Raw genomic sequence first — 21,988 nt, forward strand, 5'->3', positions numbered from 1 at the left:
GTTTAAAATAATAGGAGGGCATAGACATATCAGGTGAAAAGAAAAATTATTTTGGTGACTACAAAACACTTATAGAGCACCAAATTGTTCACAATAAGATCAGGAATGTATAAATAGAAAATAAATAGTGTATATTTGATCCTGACTTTTTTGTGTATTTATTTGTTATTTCAGATGGAGACCATGGTTACATGGCCATGGTTCAGCCATGACATGACATAACTGTGTATGTGGTGTACACAACAATGTCCATAGAGTCAAGGTCATGATGTGGCTCATTAATTTAACTGGGATCAATGGGAACGTATGGCTGTGTGATCCCGACTGAGAGACTAATGCTGATCTGAATGTATGTGTGTTCTACTAACACTGTTGTACAGTACACACACATTTTAATCTTATCGTTACAACTTTCTTTCTTTCTTTCTTTCTTTCTTTCTTTCTTTCTTTCTTTTGTTAGTTTATTTCTTTTCGTTGTTCTTTCATTATTTTACTCTTTCTATCTGCTTTTCTCTTAAGTTTGTTCGCTCTTCTGGTTTTTCTTACTTTCTGTCATTCTTTTGTTAATTTTCCTTTTTCATTTGCTTGTTCTTTCGTTTCTTTCATTCGTTCATCTTTTGTTTGTTCATTCCTTTTTTCCTTTTGTTTATTCATGTCTTCTTTTTTTCATGCTTTCTTTCTTTTATTTCTAAGGCTCTTGTCATATGAAGGTGTACTGCCACTTTTTCTGCTGCCATCTCAGTGGCTATCACCTTCAGATGATATGTGATTGATTTGAGCATTTCGGCCATGAGTGACATATCTGAGCGAGAAATGATTTTACCCTTTCAGATGGGGGAAAACTGTTTTCTAGATGCGTGCTTTGAATCCTAATGTGTGTGTTTAGTTGGATTCCGATTGTGTTTGTTGAGGGTATGATAAGTGCTTAGAATGTATTCTCTGGATGAAGTAGAATTGATGGGCTGATAAAAACAATCCATACACTAAAAAACCAAATCAAATGTGTTCCCAATACTTATCCATACAACCATTTAACAAAAGGTCCACATTCATTTTACATTTACATTTAACCATTAAGCATACCCATTTAACCAAAACGACTTACAGCACATTCAGGTTAACAAATTTTTTTTTTTTTTTTACCTAATATGTGTTCCCTGGGAATCGAACACACAACCAATCCCACAGCTAACGCAATTCTACACCACAGATCCACATTCACACTTGTCCCTCGTACAACCCTTTCTTAAGTAATTCCATTCCTTTCTAATTTAAGTAATCCCACAGTTATTGCTGTTGTACTCGACAGGTTGTAACGATAAGATTAAAATGTGTGTGTATTGTATAACAGTGTTAGTGGAACACACCACATGTAAACTGCATGTAAACTGTTGAAAACCTCAAAAACATTGTGCAATTCTGAGGGTGAGTGGTGAGTATACTGGACAGGTGAGTGGGCTGGACAAACCACCTGTAGAAACACACTCTTTTCTCTCTAAATGCACCAGACAATTTCTTATAAACACTCCATGTTACAAGAACTTAATAAGGACTTAACAAATGTTTACTTGTGAATGCACCACAAGTCATATTGCAGTATTTCCTTCTTAACCTAAAATACTCTTTTGCACAATATCATGCACTGTTATTAGGTAAAGTACTTGTATAATCTGTTTTAGGTTATGTATATGTATACTCAACTATCTGTAGTATATAGATTACCGCTTTCAGTAAGTTAGTTTTGTATAGGTTTAAAAAATTGTTCTTACGTCTAGTGTTGTACGTTTATATTTGTTTATTTATGTAGCACCGTGGCCCTGTGAGACACAACATTTCAACATGTAGCGGAATGACAATAAAGCTCGACTTGACTTGACTTGACTAAACTCCAGGGCTTCAGGTGGTCTCAAAGCCACCCTTCGATTGTACTTACTCCATAAAGCCTTCTTTAATGAACAGAATCTAACTGAATGACCCCTCAGTCTGCTGCTTCTTATGATCTCTGTGTTCTTGATGGAGTGGAGGAACCTCTGACTCACTGAGATGATCAACAATGCTGTACTGCGGGTTTCTTAAGCACATCCCTTCTGGGGTAGACCTATTATTTATAGAATGCAATGCCCCCTCACCCCCGGTCCATTCATTTCCTAGACATGAGCAGGCAGTACGAGGAAATTTCCCTGCGCACACAGAACTCCCCGGCGTGCAAAAATCAATAGCTGCGCTGCAATATATGCAGTCTGAAAATCGCACCACTGTAGCCCATCTATTACAGATGCGCCGCAGGATAATCAAAGCCAAACCTGATAATGATGGAGCTCTGCTAAGGCAAGCATATTTCAGCACCAGCTGAAATGAAAATTAAGTTTCCAGTGGACTGTAATTTGTGTATCAGACTTGTCTTTTGATAAATAAGAGTGATTTGCCTAGAGCAAATCCAGAAACTGTACCATAGAATTTCCATGTTGCACAACTTCACACAGATTTTGATTTGTATCCCCAAACAATACAAAAAGGTATTTTTCCCATTAGTTCCTCATACATGTAAGTATATAGACGCTTATATTTTAAGTATGTGGTCCCTTTCCAGGCGATGATCATATTTTGGGGTTAGTGCCTTCAAAATATCTGCAAACCTCTGGTCTAAAACAATTCCCAAATTGTTTTTTTAGCTGATGTATTATATTCACTAACAGTCCATACGGCAAAAATTTTTTTTCTTTTGTATAACATGAGCTGATGAATTTTGCTTATTAAATAGTAATGTGTATTAAGAAAGTAAGTTTCATATGCAGTACCATAAAGTGTGATTGCTTATTTATTTCACTCCAGGAGAGATTTATTGCCTCAAATTAAATGTATTATCTTGTTATATTTCCTGCTTAGACTCCACTGTTTATTCTCTAGCTATAGAAACCCACAGGTTGATTAGATTCAGTATCCCCCACCCTTTTTGGTTATAACAAGGATATGGGGTTGAATCCTGCCTAGCTTTCAGCTATAAACCCGCTTGATTAATCTCCTCATTTGAAAAGCGAATTTCACAATTTCATAGATGTACATTGTGTAAATATTTAACTGAATTAGAACTTAATATATGGACCTGGAGCTGTACATGTGGCTTTGTTAACATTCTCATGTACTCATTATCTTAAAAACATGAAAAAGAAAATGTACTCGTAAAATTGTGGCCAGCCCGGAATAGCCTATTTTTTCCTGCTCAATAACCTGTTCTATTGTGCACCTTATTATAGTTTTTCGATGCCTGCGGCTTTTTGGCACTCTATTATTGTGTTTTGTGTCTATCTTTAAGGTGTACTCCAGCGTTTTTCTGCAGCTCCATGTTGTCAAAAGAACATCAGTGAGTAACATCATGACTCAAGGCTTCTGTAACTCTGTAGCGCCTCCATTCGCCCCCACATAGGGCGAATCACATTCCTGCCTCATTATTTATCCCACACCACCCTCGTGCTAACATTTCCACATCTTTGCTGGCTGAACGGGTTCACCATGTCTGCTCAGATCTCAGTATTCCTGTTCTGATGTGGTTGAAGGAACATTTTCCATCGTAATGTACAGTTAGCCTGAAAAGGTTTTGATTCAGATTAACTTCTATCACCAATGGATGAGCTGATCTCTATTTGCAGGCTCTGGATCACTCTTATCAGTGTGTCCAGGACTGTTAATGGCTCTGGGAGTGGTTGAAAGAGCCTCTGGGATTTCAGAGGCGATGTTCTTTCACTTTTGCTGATGAGTGCAGTTCTGTGAATGTGTGACGTTGTCAGCGAAGACGTTCGGTGATGTTAAAATGAAGCTCATTTGCAGTGTGTGAAAACGCATGCTGGGGTGTGATGGGGAGCGGAAGGAAGAATAATGAAATCTCTCCTCCTGCTATAATACTCACTCACACACACCCACTTAGCAGATCAGTGTGAAAAATGAGTGTCTTATAAGAAAGAGGGCTGACCATTGATCTGTGTGTCAGCTGAGTGTTAAAAATGATGGCTCTTGAAAAATGTAGAGCAGTCTTATTATAACTAAGCAGTACAAACACATTATCAAATAACAGTTAATCACAACAGACAAGTGAAATTTTTCATTACCCATGACTTCTTGGCTTCGTCCAGTGATTTAGAAGAGGTTTCACATTTTAATTAAAAACACCGCAATCAATATTGTACAATATGATAGCAAGAGTATCCGTTAAAAAGTCATTTTTGAAAGAAGTCTCTTTTGCTTTCAACAACCATTACTCCAGTTATCAGTGTCACATGATCTTTCAGAAATCATGCTTATTTGGTGCTCAAGAAACATTTTTTATTATTATCAATGTTGAAAAAAGTTGTGCTGTTTCTTTTGTAACATTACAAATGTCTTTGCTGTCACTTTTGATCATCCTAATGCATCCTTGCTGAATAAAAGTATTAATTTCTTTTTTTAAAAAATGAGTTGCTTGTTGCTCAGGAGATTTAAAGTCCATATAAAATCAAAGTTGACCATATTTACTTTCATAATACACATTCCTGGTTTTATTGAGGAATTGAATGGAATTAAAAGTTATTCCAAAGAAATAATATTTGTGTTAAATTTCTAATGCGTAAAATCAATTACCCATTACCAAAACCAATTTTTCTCTTTGAAAAAAGGAAATTATGTCACAGAAGTAAATGGGTTGTGTATGCATTTCATGTTGTCTTTAATGGGTTCCTCAGTTATGCCTAAATTGAGTATCATTGCGGTCTTTTACAATCCAGAGTTTGTTGAGATTGAGATAATTGGTAACTTGCAGAGAGTATAGAGCTATAGAGTGAATGTGAGTATTTGGTTCTTGAAGAACTTTATGAAAAATGTTTGAGATTATATTGAGATCTCTAACTTGTGATCACAGACTTTAGTTTCTTTCTGCGCAGTTTGAGACATTGTTGAGTCCTCGTCTGATACTCCAGTAGTCCACTCAAAAATTTAAATTCTGAAATCACTTACTTACTATCATGTCATCCCAAACCTCTATGACTTACTTTCTTCTGTGGAACCCAAAAGATATTTTGAAGAATTTTAGGAACCAAACAGCACTGGAGCCCATTGACATTTTTCTAAAATATCATCTTTTATGTTCTGCAGAAGGAAGAACTGTAGGTTGTGTGTATTACAAATGTATTGTGAGTACATTTTTGGTTGAACTACTGTACAGTATCTCCCTTTTTTAAAAAAAAGTCCCCTCTCTCTTTCCAACACAATTTAAATTTGCTTGTTTTGGCATTAAATGATACAATTACAGGTAGATTCCAGCATTCTGTTCAGCGATCATAGCAGTCTCACGCAGGTGTGAATTTGACAATGATCCAAAGCATTTCAGAGGTGTGAGGGAGGCATGTTTACCCTCACTGATGGCACAAACAGATTGTGTTTTTGGTCCCAGAGGAACCTCAGGAGCGTTAGATGATTTATCCCACTAGCTTGAGGAACCGCATTCATCTCTCACACAGGCAGAAGAGCCCCTGAACTGGGGCCAGATAGACTCATGTACTACCCCTCACAGACAGAGCAACTACATTGGCCTTGGGTCTTCCACTCTGTTAACACAGACAGAGAAATAGAGTTTAGGTCCTGAAAACAATACCATAAAGGAGACGGCTCACCACTCTGTTGGCAATATGAAAATAAACCTGCAGACAAGAGAAAGTAGGAAAAAATTAGGCTTTAAAGAGAGAGTGCATATGTGATTTGTGACTTCTCCAAGCAGTCTGTGTCTCTTTTTCCCCCCCCCCCCCCCTTCTCTCTTACCTGCTCTAGACAGAGTGCCGCTAGACTGAGTGTGTGTGTGTGTGTGTGTGTGTGTGTGTGGATTATTACTGAGGGGAGAGGAGTGTGAACAGCATTTCTCTCTCTCTGTCTCTCTCTCTCTCTCTCTCTCTCTCTCTCTCTCTCTCTCTCTCTCTCTCTCTCTCTCTCTCTTTGACGCTGGTACTGGTGACTCCTCCACAGTGTTTACTCATAATTCATACGGAGAGATTCCACTCAGCTACACTATGTTTGCCTCCATTTGGTATGCCAAGAAGCTTGGACGCAGGCTGCTTCAGAATGCTAGGAAGGCTAAAATGCAGAAGGTAGGTGTGGGAGATTTCCATTTACTCCGCAAAGAGTTCATTTAAAAGAATATGACCTTGTTTGTAGTGCTTTCTAATCTGAATTGATTAGCAAAAATCGATTGGAAATGGAAATGAGGAAGGAAATGTATTATTGTGTTGTTTCTTGTGTGTGTTTTTATTAAAGTTTGTTGATGGTAAAAAGCAGTTGTGATAATCGTAAAGGCATAGTGGGAAATGGCATAAAATCCTCTTAACCTGCTGTCTTCCTGTTATCGTTGTGTTTACAAGGCTGTACCATCTGTGAAGTTTAGCAGTCTGTCTCCCTCTCTCTTCTCACTCTTTCTCTCCCTCTGTTGACTCTCATAGTCTTGAGATGTTCAGCACCATATCCGATTTGTCCTATAGCCTGCCTTCTTGAATATTAACTAGTCTTGTGTCTGACCAGCTCACTTCAGTTCTTATTTGTCTCTTTATATCAGTAATTCAAAACCTTTGGTGCCCTTGCTGAAGATCATGGTTCCTGTCATCAGTAAGGGTCCTCATCACTGTTACTCTTTGAAGGGAAGAGGTGTGTCTGTGCTTGAACTAGTTTAGGATTTGAATGCAACAGGTTTTATTCTCTTACCTGCCTTATGTGCAAATGCTTAGGGTTTGAAATTTTTACTGGAGGAATCTCGCAAAGTATGTCCAGAGCATATCTATGAAAGGTTTCAACCTAAAATGGAAAGAATAATAAACCCAGTACTGTTCAAAAGTTTGAGGTCAGTAAGATTTTTTAAAATGTTTTTGAAAATCACTTATGCTCACCAAGGCTGAATATATTTTATAAAATATACAGTAAAACTGTAATACACTATATTGTTTATTTATTAGAAATATGTTATAACATTATGAAGGTCTCTTTCTTTAAAAATAATAATAATAATAATAATACAAATATAATAAATATACTGACCCAAAGCTTTTGAACTTATGAATGCAAGAAAATGAGAACATTAGAAGTTTTTGCATTGTTACACTATTTTTATGACAGTTGATGTTATTAATGTAATACTTTTGTTTGTTTGTATTTTTAGTATAGTATTTTTCAGTCCTCATTCTCAGTGATGTTCATTATATTCTCAATTACTGTAATACAGTAATTAAAATTTGCATAAATGGAAGATATTACATCAAATGCTACAGATATATATATTTTTTTAATATATATTTTTCCACATTACGTTAATGAGAATCCGGAAGTTTGTTTAAGACTTTATTATCAGGAAAATAAAATAAGAACTCTATATATATATAAAAACCTATTATTTTTTTAAAATAATCTTGTGAGATTCACCCCCTTTGGTTAAGTTTGTGTGGTTTTGGTGCAGGCTTTGTTCTTCATATGAGCATCCAGCATATTGCTGCCTAGCAACCCATAACCTAGTGTTTGGGTAAAAGAATCTCCAATCTCTTCTTAATGTTCACACATTTAAACACATATGTTTTCATATGTTTAAGCCTCCGAGGTGAGGAGGAAGATGAAGAAACTGATTTAAGCACACAAAGTGAATTGTCCAAAGGACATATCTCCCAGTCTGGAACTTTATGTCCAGAAGAGCAGAACGTGGGTGAATGCAGACAACCGTAGGCCACATAAGGACACCAAGAAATTACCTAGAAACCATCTGGATCAGTTAATGGTTCTGAAATGTGCTTTAATGTGGCACAAATCAGTTTTGGAGGAAAAGTGGTAAATTGTCATGAAAATGATTGACCATGACATGTTCTTGATAGGTTCATAAATTCACCCCACCAAAACCTTGATGATTGTATTGATTTTTTTGTTTAGGCAGGAGGGTTTCACACCATGCTCACCTTCCCCCCCACAAAATCACAACAGAGAAGGCCAGATGAGGCCACAGTAAATCTTGGGGTGGCACACCAAAATAAATAAATAAAAAACACAAAAATAAATAAATAAAAAATACAAAAATAAACTTAATAATTGAAAATTTACTTTTGTTTCTGGTTAATGTAATAATATGATTTTAAATAGCAATTATTTACTTGCTCTTTAAATAGTGTAGGTCTTTTAAATAATTATACATCAGCAAATATATGGAATTTTTTTTTTCTAAAAGTGTGCACCATCTTTTAGGTCAAATTCTTGCATTTGGGCTGTTACCAAGCAAATGCAATCAGTATCAACAAAACTGATCTTTGCAGTGCAGAGAAAACACAGAAGCTGCATCTGAAGTGCCATTTAGATGTTTTTACACACTGTTTAGTGCAGCTCTGTGGGACATGGAATACTACCTGCAGTTACAAATGAATAAATAATGTTTTGTTATTTTAAACATAAAACATTGAAAACTGATGTTTGAAATAATAAAAAAATGAAAAGGTACCTTAAATGTGAAATTAAAACCGAGTGAGTCATTGCGATTGAACCGAATCGTTTAAACGGTTGATTCATTCAGGAATGAAACACTATCATGTCGCTCAGAGAAGCAAAACAGTGGCTGTGTTTGGAATGATTTTTGTTTTTAGAATTAGAGCAGAAACAGGGAATATGTTGTCTAAAACGTAAGTCTCTTAATATTAACTTCTTGTTTATTGAGCTGTTGTATAAATTCAAAATCACCTTTGTAATTAGGCTGAGAAAAATTTCACTCTTCGTGTGATAGTTACTATATGAAATTATATAAATCTATACATTTATCTGCCCCATATTTTGAAAAATGTGATAATTCAAAATTTCCGGTGAAAGAACGCACTATAAATGCATATGCGCACTAGTCTAGACCATCACGTTATAGATGCGCAGATTGCGCGCACTCTGTAAGTGTTTTGTTTGCTTTTCGCAATATGCTCGTTAAAACCACACATATATAGAACATCAATACCATGGTAAAAATGTAACTATATGGTTATTTTGTATTTTATATGAAAAACAGTGGTATATACATAACTGCACAAACCCTAATCACAAACAATATTGTAAAATATATTCTATTACTCCTTTAATACATTTAATATATGTCTATTAAATAAAATTCAATATGAATATCCCACATGACATTTATGACACAATGCATGGTGCAGTTAACGTTAGTGTTACTACAGTAAATCCGTGGTAAATGATAGCAATTTGTAGATTGAAAAGCCTTCTGACTATATCGTCCTTGCACACGTTTCTCCTGTCAGCGCTGTTTAATCTGGATTTAAAGGGGTCATATGATGCGATTTCAAATTTTCCTTTCTCTTTGGAGTGTTACAAGCTCTTGGTGAATATAGAAGATTTGTGAAGCTGCAAAAACTAAAGTCTCAAATCCAAAGAGATATACTTTATAAAAGTTAAGACTCGTCCACACCCCATGAAATGGCTCGTTCTAACATGCCCCCACATATCTACGTCAGTATGTGGGAAGATTTGCATAACGCCACACAGAAGTTCACACAAAGAAAAAACACGTACCTTTTATTCTAGTTTATTCTAGTAGTACTATTGTTGTCAGCGCCACCATGTCGTATAGACACTGTGTGTGAAAGCGAAACTACTTTGTTTGGCCTTCCAAAAGAGGACGATAGCCACTTCGTCATGCCTGGAGCTGATCCGTGCTTTCATGCCTGGGGTCATCACATGTGGTTGCTGCAACACCGAGGTACACTCCTTCATATAATCCGCCTGCCGCACCATTCTCAAGCCGCCCACCTCTGCTCTGCCCATTCAACTGTGACGTTGTTCCGTTGTTCCGTTGAAAAAGCAAAACTACTTTGTTTTTGCCTTCCAAAAGAAAACACGACTAGAAATCATGTTTATATCACGTTTATAATGGGTTTTATGCCAATCACATCACACCTCCTTCTTCAGAGGTCATCACAATATTTTAAGAGGCGTAACATTTCCGTCTCACGCTTGAGGCATTCTGCGAATCACAATGCGCTGGATAGTTGGCCAATCACAGCACACGTTGTTTTTCAGAGAGATGAGCCTTGTGAAAATCGACGCGTTTCAGAAGGCGGGGCATATAGGAGAAACAATAATGTACAGTATGTAGAAATAAATGTGTTTTTTTTAACCTTAAACCGCATAAACACATTTCATTACACCAAATATACAAAATAATGTTCTTTTTAGCAGCATCATATGACCCATTTAAACTAGTTTAAATCACATTTGTGTTCTTCGCTGAATTCAAGCGCTTCACACCGGATCTCACACCATAGCACAACACACGTGCCCAAGACTCATCAGCGGGAGTGAGCTCGCATCGTTCTGAGCCGAGTGAACAGCGTGATTATCTTCGTTATTGTTTTATCGCCCAGCCCTAATTCAACACTGTAAAAACTTTACTGAGTAACTTTTAGATTGCCAAAAAAATTAACTGAGAACATACATTCATGTCTTTACTGTAAGTAATTTTTTGTGTGGCATTCATACCTGTCTCTCCAAAACGTGCAGGTGCTCTCAACTTCAAGTGATCGAATCAGTCCTGCTTTTTGCCCTGTGCAGTCAATGACGGGATGGGGGAGGGGGAAAGGCAGCTACTCTGGTGGCACCAATCTGCAATCTTTTTTGGTGGCTGCAGCGGGTGCTGCATTTTTTCCCTCTCTTCTTAAACTATTGTGAATTGACATTATGCATTTAAATTATTAGTACTCACTGCAAATCATCCTAGGGGTGGCCACAGGGGTGGCCAGAGTTTATATAGTGGCGCCTCTGCCTGCCTGTGCTGGCACTGTTTCAGACTCTCCAGCAGAGGCTTCTGGAACATCGCTGGAGTTTCTTTGAAATTTGTATTATCTGTCCACAGAGGAACCTTGGTATGATGTTTCTTGGCGCTGCTGATGTTTGGCCTGTTCTGTGTGAGCTTTTATGATCTTGGTCTCTAAGGGAAGATCTATCAGCTACAGCAGCAGTTTGGTAATAATTGAAATTCTTTAATTTGGCAAACTGTCATTTGGCTTTGAAGAGTGGCTTTGTGTTTAAAGCTAAGGGAAAAGTATTGTAGAAGGAGCTTGACTTTGAATTATGGAGATTTATTGGGTTGAAGTGCATGTTTTTAGCTTTTGTGCTTGATTTTCCAGTGTATTTTTCTTTAGATTTATGGATCCATAAGTAAGCACCTCTCACACACCTGAATGGTTGGTGTAGGTGCGCTGAACACAGAAAATAATATGAAAAAGAAGAAAAAGGTCTTGAACACTGCTGTAGCTTTCAAGCTTTCAAAGAAATCCAATATTTTTTGAAAATCAAGCTTTTTAACCAGATTTCTGGCGTTAATGATTATTCATGGTTTTGCTATTGGTGTGCTACCTCTGAGAGGGTGTTATGGATAAATCTCAGGGCTTGTAAATAGATCTGTAAATGTTTATGGCCCAATCCATACAATGAGAAACCATTACAACCCTAGGTTGTTCCTGCAAGTTCCTGTAAGGAAATAGGCACCTGCTATATAAATATTCCTTTATATTGTTAGAACATCTTAGTACACTTTCTCTTCTCTTTTTTCACACATCTTCAAAGATCCAATGACTCTGCCACAGTTCATTACGCTCAACTTGGATTTGGGGAGTGTTTCACACTTATTCGTGGCCTCACAGCACACCTACCATTACAGAGGAGCCACTGAAGCACTACAATCAAATTGAAATCAAGCTTTTTCATTATTTGATCAGTGGAAAATGCCTTTTCAGCCATTTTTTGCATTTATGAATAACCCTTTAAACAAAAGTAATTTATTTAAATGATTTGAAGATGGCCTTGGTGTTGTACCTCTATTGACTCTAGCCTTTATGAGCTCTCCCAAAAATATATTTATGTGAATAGTTTTGATTTGATCTCCAGAAAGATGGTTGTTTTTGGCTTTGTTTATGTAGCAGTGAGGTTCTTTGTCCTTATGCATTCAATTGCCCTTCATATAAAAGATGTGTGTCTGATTTAAACCCGGACAGCATGTGCTCTCAGGTCATGTTGCCCGCTTGTCCTCAGACCCATTAAACTTGAGGAACAGGTGAAGGTAGACAGTCTCTATCCTTTCTTTGACCTGCCCATCCCAGCAGCTGCTTTGCAAATGTATCCACACTTACAATATGTCCTGAAGTTATACTGAGTATCTGTTATTCCAGTATTTTAAGAGATTGTTTATCCTAAAAATATTTTTGGTCATCATCTAGTTGAAGTGGAAAGGGACCAGGGGCTGTCAATATTCAAAAATGACAAAAAATAAACATATCCTCATAAAACATTAGTCCACATTACTACACTATATTCCAAGACTTCAGTAGCCATTTTGTCAGTTTTGTGTAAGGAACAGATAAAAAATTATTTTGCTACTGTATTTGCTGAAAGTTTCTTGACATTTATGGTCACCATTGATTTTAATTATATGGAATAAAACACTTTGGACTTTTCTGTGTTTCATGAAAGAAATTAAGTCACACTGGTTTTTAAAAGATATGAAGACAATTTGTTTAGGTGTACTTTCTTTTTATGGCTAGTGAACAGATAAGTGAAAATAAGTACATCTGAGACAGTCCAAGGGCAGTTTTTTTTTTTTTTTTTTGTGGAGAGGAAAAGAAATATCTCTTGGATAAATATGCAGTCAACACAAAAAGATTGGATACTTGAACTCGTTTTACGTAAAGGCAAAACAGGAGGAATGTCTTTAAGCAGATTGAAGTCAAGGTTAGACAGATATTTATCTTGAAATATGAAATTTGTCTTGATATGAAGTACATATTTAGGGTTACATTTTAACTATTAACCCAAGTGGTAACATTTCAACACTATCAACCCTGTACTATAGTATCATATCAACATTTTAACATTACACTTTATTCTGCATTCATCACAAAACATGATGTCAAATATTTACGTAAACTACAAAAAGATTACACAACCTGTGTTATTTTTGCTTATGAATAATTTTATAATAGAATATAATTCTATTATTTTGAAGAACTGGAAAAATAAAAATGTTATATTCCGAAGTAATATTTGTAAAAATTAAGAAAGCTTTCTTTTAGAGTTATGTTATAGTTTTTATATCTAGCAGTATATAAAACAATAGAAGTGTATGGAATGTCCCCATTTAGATAGCAATGTAAATGGGTGTGAGTGTACTATATGTAGAAATATAGCAGTCCCGCGATGTCAAGCAGGAATTGTTAGCAAGCCTTACACTATATCTTTTCCTTAATAGTTTCAGTGGCGATGAAGTTCTGCTCTAATTCTTTCTGTGAGCACAGTGCAGTCTCTCATATTTCATGCTGGTCATTGAGCCCTCATAAAAAGAACTGCAAGGTTCAACACATTTTGTTTCATGTGTGTGTGGCCCAAAACATTATTTGATTCGGCTCTGGCTGGTGCCTTCCCCATTTGTCTCCCTCATTTGCTTCTGTAAGGTTTTATCATGCGGCGATGACTTTTTAAAATTGGTTTTCGTGCAGGGCCAGATTTATTTAATGCAACTTTGCCGTCCGCATTGTTCTTCACATTCATATTGGAATGTGGCTATTGCCATTATGCCTGTAAAATGAGGCTTCTACATTAGCAGAATGATGGAGTTTTTTAATATATGCTATTTAGTGATTCAGCAATGTATATGTATAGGGGCTTGGCACCGGGCCAGCATGTTAAATAAAAAAGCATGGGGTCATTTTTACATATGAAAAGTAATAAACTGGTTTTCCTAAAAGAATAGGAGAGGTGAGGTGATGTAGCCTTATCACTATGGAGACATGTTGACATTTGTGTTATATGAATAATGTATAGGCTTTCAGGAGTGACAGACAGTTATGTATAGGATAAGAGGAAATGAGTGGTGTCAGCACTTACGCAGTGTTACCTGGAGCAGAAATTAGCCAATTGAATTCAGTTTCCTCTTATGTGGTTTGTTTGTTCCAAAATACTCTTTCCATCGCATATGTCATAAGAGCTGTAAAGACCGAGGCAATACAGATTGTAACAGGCTTGTGCTATTGTTAGATTCTGTCTTGCTCTCTGTACCTGTTCTCGTCTCCAACAAATTGAGGTGTCTCTTGTTCTCACTCCATGAGCAGCAAACCCGAGAATCATTTCAAGTAATACTGATCAACACTACAGAATCTAGTCGAAAGCCTTTTTGCTCTCTGACTAGTTTGAACAAACTCCGATTTGACTTGCATCAGCCTACGTTAGGATGTTGACTAGATTTGTTATGTCCAAGAATACAGCCACCTGTATTCTTTTGGCGCCGAGCCTGCCTCCGTGACGTGCTCCGTGTTTATTGCTATGTCTTTAGTTATATTCCTGCAATCAGTTTTCACCAGTTTGCTGGACATTCGGCACCACACATCTCCCGATATATTACCGTTTTTCCCGACTATTCTGATGTTTTGCTGGACATTTTTGTCGGTGGAGCAGCTGCGCTGATCACACGCTTCAAGAGGACGCGCAGACGAGGAAAAAAAAGAGCTGGCGCGCTCGTGAACTCAGACAACGCGGATTTCGAACGCCGTTTGCCTAGCATACATCTGGAAATCTCCGCTCTCTCCCAAACAAAACGGACGAACTCCTTCTGCTCTCTCGGACAAATAAGGATTTCTCACACACTCTGCTGCTCTGGTGTTCACGGAAACTTGGCTGCATGACGCTATTCCGGACAGCGCGCTCCATCTGCCGGGCTTTCAGCTGTTCAGAGCGGACCGCGATACAGAATCAACGGGGAAATCGCGCGGCGGCGGAACGTGCTTTTACATCAATTTGGTGTACAGATGTAACTGTGTTAAAAAAGATGTGCTTGCTCAGATCTAGATAAACACTCTTCATTAACTGCAAGGCCGTTCTATTCGCCGCGGGAGTTTCACTCGTTTCATTCTGGTGAGCGTGAAGCGCACGTAAGTCTGGCTTTACAGAAACTCGCTGATCAGATCACAGAGACAGAACAAACACAGACTCCATTTCATTCTTGGGGACTTTAATAAAGCCAACCTCTCCCGTGAGCTGCCAAAATACAGACAGCATGTTACATGTCCCACAAGAGACAGTAATATATTGGATCACTGTTACACAACAATCAAGGATGCATATCACTCTGTTCCACGAGCAGCTTTGGGACGTTCTGATCACTGTCTGATTCATCTTATACCGACCTACAGGCAGGTACTAAAATCAACTAAACCTGTAGTAAGGACTGTAAAAAGATGGACTATGAAGCAGAGCAGGATTTACAATCTTGCTTTGACCCTCACTGATTGGAGTGTTTTTGAAGCTGCTGCCCACTGAACAGAGACTGTAACATCTTATATCAGTTTTCTGTGAGGATATGTGTATTCCTAACCAGGACCAACTAATTTACAACAATGACAAACCGTGGTTCACAGCAAAAAAAACTCAGTCAGCTCCGTCAGGCCAAAGAAGATGCTTTCAGGAAGGGGGACAATGTCTGTATAAACAGGCTAAATAACACTGGAAAAGGAGATCAAAGTGGCAAAGAGGAATTATTCTGATAAAATAAGGACTCAGTTCACTTCCAACGACTCAGCATCAGTGTGGAAAAAAGTCTGAAAGAGATCACCATTACAAGACACCATCCCCCAGCACTGTGGAGAATCAACGACTGGCAGACGATCTGAACGAGTTTTACTGCAGGTTTGAAAGAACACCCCATCACCTGCCCTGAACATCTCTCCACACAACCGTTCACCAACCATTTACACCTCTTGCAACCCGCCCTGAACACCTCTCCACACAAACCGCCCCTCACCATTCACACCTCCTGCATCCCCCCTCTCCCCCACACCCTGCAATACAGATAAGCGGAGGATGCGGTACGCCAGGTCTTCCGGAAGCAGAAAAGGAAAAAAAGCACCAGGCCCAGACTGTTTTACACCAGCTTGTCTGAAAATCCTGTGCTGACCAGCTAGCCCCCCCTCTTCACACAGATCTTCAACAGATCACTGGAGCTGTGTGAAGTCCCTTCATGCTTCAAACGCTCCACCATCGTCCCTATCCCAAAGAAATCCAAATTACAGGACTAAATGACTACAGGCCTGTGGCTTTTAACGTCTGTGTGTCATGAAGTCTTTTGAAAAACTGGTGCTGGCCCACCTGAAGGACATTACTGGACCCTTACTGAATCCTCTTCAGCTTTGCCTACAGAGCAAACAGTTCTGTGGACAATGCAGTAAACATTGGACTGCATTATGTTTCTGCAACACCTAGACAGACCAGGGACTTATGTGAGAATCCTGTTTGTGGACTTCAGCTCGGCCTTCAACACGATCATCCCAAACCTCCTCCCCCAACAAACTAACTCAGCTCTCTGTGCCCACCCCCGTCTGTGTCAGTGGATCAACAGCTTCCCTGACAGAAGGCAGCAGCTAGTGAGGCTGGGAAAAAAATACACATCCAGCACCCGTACAATCAGCACTGGAGCTCCCCAGGGCTGTGTTCTCTCCCCACTGCTCTTCTCCCTGTACACTAATGATTGCACATCTAAGGACCCCTCTGTCAAGCTCCTGAAGTTTGCAGATGACACCACACTCATCGGCCTCATTCAGAATGGTGACGAGTCTGCTTACAGACAGGAGGTTAAAGAGCTGGCTGTCTGGTGTACTCTCAACAACCTGGAGCTTAACACGCTCAAAACAGTGGAGGTGATCGTGGACTTCAGGAGAAACCCCCTGCTCTCCCCCCACTAACCATCATGAACAGCACTGTGACTGCAGTGGAGTCATTCAGGTTCCTGGGCACCACCATCTCTCAGGACCTGAAGTGGGACATTCACATTGACTCCATTGTGAAAAAAGGCCCAGCAGAGGTTTGTACTTCCTTCGCCAGCTGAGGAAGCTTAACCTGCCACAGGAGCTGCTGAAACAGTTCTACTCCGCCATCATTGAATCCGTCCTCTGCACTTCAGTAACTGTCTGGTTCAGCTCAGCTTCTAAATCTGACCTCAGAAGACTACAGAGGGGAAGCCCGGACTGCAGAGAGAATCATCGGTACAACCCTCCCGTCTATTCAAGAACTGTACTTATCCAGAGTGAGCAAAAGGGCTGGCAAAATCACTCTGGACCCCTCACATCCAGCACACTCCCTGTTTGAACTGTTGCCATCTGGTCGACGCTACAGAGCTCTGAGCACCAGAACGGCCAGACCACAGGAACACAGTTTCTTCCCCCAGGCAATCCATCTAATGAACACTTGACAATAACTGTGGAACACATTACACTATTTATATTTACAGACACATATACTTATTATCTAACACACATACTTAGTGTACACTTAAATATTATTATTTTTTTTGCACATAATATACCTGTACATACATAACTGCTCGTAATATATCTGCCATACAATTGTCAATTTTGTTATATTGTCATTCCTTACCTACTGATTTGTATTTTTTGTATTTTTTTATTCTTTTATTGTGTGTTTTTTGTTTCTGTCATTCTCTTGCACTGCGGAGCTTCTGCTTCTGTCACGAAAACAAATCCCTCGTATGTGTAAACATACCTGGCAATAAAAGCTCATTCTGATTCTGAGTGTTTTCTGCGTTAGGATGTTGACTAGATTTGTTATGTCCAGGTTTTGAACTCCGGCTTAAATCAATCCTGGTGCTGGATTGCATCCCAAATAGAGGATGTTTGCAGTTCCGCTGCGGATTAGGCCAAGTGTTTTCTGAGCCAGTCCTGGTGGAGGGATATTTGACAGATGTGGCTTAGTGCCACCACAGGCTCTGCTGTGAACATTGATAAGTTTAATCACAGGAAGTAAGAGATGTCACTTGTTTGAATAGGTGGTGATGGATGAATGTGTCTGTCAGCACATGGGCTGTACACTCAAAGGCCTTAGGTTCAGGTGTTGAGGTTCACTTTGTATTTTGAGTTAGAAGATTTGTTTTAAAACCTAGTGGTGCTTTACTGTCTACTACATACATAAACAGCTGCCTTTTAAGGCAGCATTCAAACCAAAATGAAACCTTATAAGTGAATGCTTTACATAGGCAGCAGTTACACAGTGCGTACATGGTACACAATTGTGATACTCTCACACAATGCAACTTGCAGTTCTAAAAGACTTTATTTGTTAAGGATATGATACTTTTAAGTATAAATATATATGCCTACCCTTACCAAAAAGTAGTATACTTCAAGTTTATTTTATTAAGTATACTTAAGTAAAGTTCAAGTATATTTAGACTTTTTGTAAGTATAAGTCAAGTATACTTAAATGTCATTTTAAGTATATTTCTGACAAGTACATAAAGCCCATTTCTGAGAAGTACATAAAAAGTAAACTAAAAGCATACTTTCCTATTTTTTGTTTAAAAGAAGTATACTAATAGCACACTTGAATAAACTTCTTTTTCGTAAGGGTATACATACTGTATTCACACACACAATACTTATATATATATATATATATTTAATATATATATATATATATATATATATATATATATATATTAGTATATATATATATATATATATATATATTAGGGGTCTAACTGTACACTAACATAACGGTTCAGTATTTACCTCGGTTTTGGTTTCTGGTTTTGTTTTGTGGAAAACAAGGAAACACCAAAGACGCTTTAATATGTTGTGCGTTTTAATAGACCGGTGATGACTGCACAGAGTAGCATTATAGCAAAATTCAAAAAAATCAACTATTATAAAAAAACACCGCTTATTATTCCTTCCTACATATGCACGACTGGAAGCAACGGAAGCGGTTGACTGTGGCATAATAAATGCTCCACTGCTTTTGAGCCATGTGTTGTGCTCGTTCAGCGGCCTTGTTTTGCTTCGACGGCTTTCAGCCTCACCCTGCTTCATTCTACTACGGTAATAAATCATTAGCTCATCCATGAAGATGATTTCTGCCCGAGTCCCGTCGGATTGGCTGTGGGGATGAAGACCACAACTTCCATGATTCCACACTCAAGTCACAGCATCATCAAACTACGCCTTTGATACTTTGTTTTGTTTTGAGTGTGCGCCCTCTAGCGGTGAAAAAATACATATTGTGCCTTTAAATTCAATTATAATTAACATTTTTAGGGATAAAAATGCACGAAATTAGAGGTAACCCTTTTTATTGTACATTGCTATAAGGTTACAATTAACAACAGAGCCCAAAGTTAAATTTAATTGCCATTTATTTTATAATATAATAATCAACACTCAACTTAAAAAAATGGTATTCAAACATGTAAATTGCACATAATGCCGTTTTTAAATTAAAGGGTTAGTTCACCCAAAAATGAAAATTAGCCTGTAAATTACTTACCCTCAAGTCATCCTACAGTAGGTGTATATGACTTTCTTCTTTCAGACGAATCCAGTCGGAGTTATATTAAAAATTGTCATTGATCTTTCAAGCTGTTTAATGCCATTCAGTGGGTGTTGCAGTGCATCAGTCCAACAGAAGTTAAATAAAAAGCGCCCATTCATAAAAACAGTGTCTCGCACAGCTCCGGGGATGAACAAAGGCCTCCTGTAGCAAATCGATGTGTTTTTGTAAGAAAAATTGCACATGCGCTGGTGAGTCTCGTGAAAACCAATGTTTGTTAACAGGAGCAAAGGAAGCAAAGTTTCCTCACTTTAGCAAAGGAAAACCAGTCTCCTCTCTTATATCAAAAATCCTCCAAACATTCTTCTTTACAAATCCTTGTTTTGTACTTCTAATTTGTGACTGTTGTTTTGTTTTAATCTCTCCCCTGCACTTCCGTGTTCGTCATTTCTGAGCGTGCATGCTCAAAGCTGACCTCATATGCAGTGGTGTATTGTAACGCAGTAATAATACTTTACAGTACTTAAGTAATAATACTTTACAGTACTTAATACATTTTAAAATGTATTCAAATGAAAAACAATTGTTTTAATCTGTTATAATATTTCAAAGTTACAGTATTTCAAAACCACATAAAAACCACATCTTAAAAAACAAGTAATTTTACAGCAAACCTTTAGGAACAGACAAGTGCTGTCTAGGTTGGCATCTCATTATGTTTGGGAACAGAGCTGTAGTGTTGCAGCATAAAGGCAGGATGTTGTTTCATTTTAGAGAAAGACCGTAAAACTAGTTAGTCCCACATTGTTTTTGTCATTCTCTCTCTCTCTCAACCTCTTTTTTTTAAATAAGTATGCTTTGTTTAAGTGTTCTCTAGAGCTGCAGAGTTAGAAGGACTTAATTAGCACTGCCTTAATGAAAATCATGAGAACATTACAATGGCATTAGCAGACAGAATTGCCAGATGATAAATGCACTAAAAACATCCCTTTTTTTATTTGTCTTATTGCTCAGAATAGATAAGACTGTATGCATATTCCGATTGTCTGCCACTATAATGCAATGTTGTGGAATTATTATGGAGTATATATCATCTTTGTTTGCTTCAGCTATTGTTTAACCATCAGCATCCTCCAAGTTCATGCAAATAGTTTCTTTGTTGTAGAGCTGCATATGTTCAAGGAAATTTTGGTAGATTGTGAGAAGGAGAATGGACCTTGAGTGTTGCGTTTCAGTTCTGGCCTATAATAAGTTTATATTATCATATTAATGCATTTACATTGCTTTGTCATGATGCTTAGATTGCAGATTGATTGATAGTTATGTACAGTAGATTAGATTTGAATTTAATTTATGAAAAAATCAAAGATAAAAACTTTTTATTTTGCTGATGAATCATGCACAATAAAACCAGGGACATTTATTAAGAGAGTAAATATGGTCCATTTTGATTTAATGTTTTTTTATTATTATTTTAATTTACTGAATAAATAATGCTCTAAATTGGACAGCTCAGATTCATCACTCCATGTCGAGCCGAATGCTTCATTTAACTCTTAATTAGGAGAACAAATTGTCTGACATTTTCTGATTCAGGAGGGGGAATTGCTGTGCATGTCGTGAGATGGATCTGACAGGTGAATTCGGCCACTCTTCACTCTGAAATAAGACTGTTAATATTAGGATGGCTTTCACTTACACAAACCATTTCCCCCTGGACTTAAGGCTGGAGCATGTCCCTGTTGGCTAGCAGACAAGCTGTCAGCGACTGACAGTCTATTCCCACAGCGAGAATGCTTGAAGAGGCCAAATGGCAGAAACCGTAACACAGGCTAGAAGATCCAACACTACTACCAACAATATTTTAAGTTGAACTTTAACTAAACAGAACCAGTAATAACCCTTAAAATAACTGTGGTGATATTATGGTATTTCCATAGTAAATGTAAATTTAAAAAAAAAAGGAAATTTTTTTTGTACCTCCCTTTACCTTGGTTACTTTTTACTTTTTTGCTGACTTTTTTATGCTGTTTGCATAACAAAAAGAGTTGAATATTTTTTGTTGCTTTTATTTGATGATTTAAACCGCTCTGTGTTTGTTCTATTTGTTTGTTTATAAGATTAATGATGTAAAGTTCCAGTGATGTATTTAGTGGTTAAAAAAAATAAATCTCATTAGTTGCTCCGCTGGTTTGTAGATCTAAAGGAAAGAATTATTTGTGTCATCAAACAGCCCACCATTACCTGGAACAAACCCAGACGCAAGCATATCATTTCATTGTTCTGCAATCTGCACTGTATATTTATTCTTTTCTTGGTTCTAGTCCTAAGATCAGACCATTATAAAGACTTTAATAGTCGCTTTAATAGTTATGTTTTTTTTTGTTTTTTTTTTAGATAATTCTTATTATTATTATTTTCATTGGATTTTAATGATGTTGTTTGAGTGATTATGAAGTATCATTTTTGCCCACTCAAATGATTGTCCACAACAATTTTAATCAAAAGACTAGTATCTCTTATGATGTTCAAAGATCTTTTGATGGCCTTATTTTCTGAGCAGGTACCTTGATCATCGCACAGCACTCTGAGTTCTGTATTTTGATTAATTACCCTGAAATTCATAATG

The 21,988-nt window shown here is 37.6% G+C and overlaps 1 protein-coding gene across 5 annotated transcripts in view; it reads left to right on the forward strand.

Moving 5' to 3' along the window:
• The window catches only part of LOC109097198 (disks large homolog 2-like), a 206,903-nt gene that overhangs the window by 103,616 nt on the left and 81,299 nt on the right, over window positions 1-21,988 (forward strand). Inside the window, exon 1 of one of the 5 annotated variants that reach the window (XM_042765212.1) lies at window positions 5,986-6,107. The exons of the other annotated variants lie outside the window; for them this stretch is intronic. Coding sequence (XP_042621146.1) covers window positions 6,030-6,107 — 78 coding nt within the window. The 5' untranslated portion in view covers window positions 5,986-6,029. Of the gene's footprint in view, window positions 1-5,985; window positions 6,108-21,988 lie in introns of those variants that run through there. 5 annotated transcript variants of the gene reach the window in all.

This window comes from Cyprinus carpio, chromosome A10 (genome assembly GCF_018340385.1).
Source record: "Cyprinus carpio isolate SPL01 chromosome A10, ASM1834038v1, whole genome shotgun sequence".
In the NCBI taxonomy this organism is placed as follows: domain Eukaryota; kingdom Metazoa; phylum Chordata; class Actinopteri; order Cypriniformes; family Cyprinidae; genus Cyprinus; species Cyprinus carpio.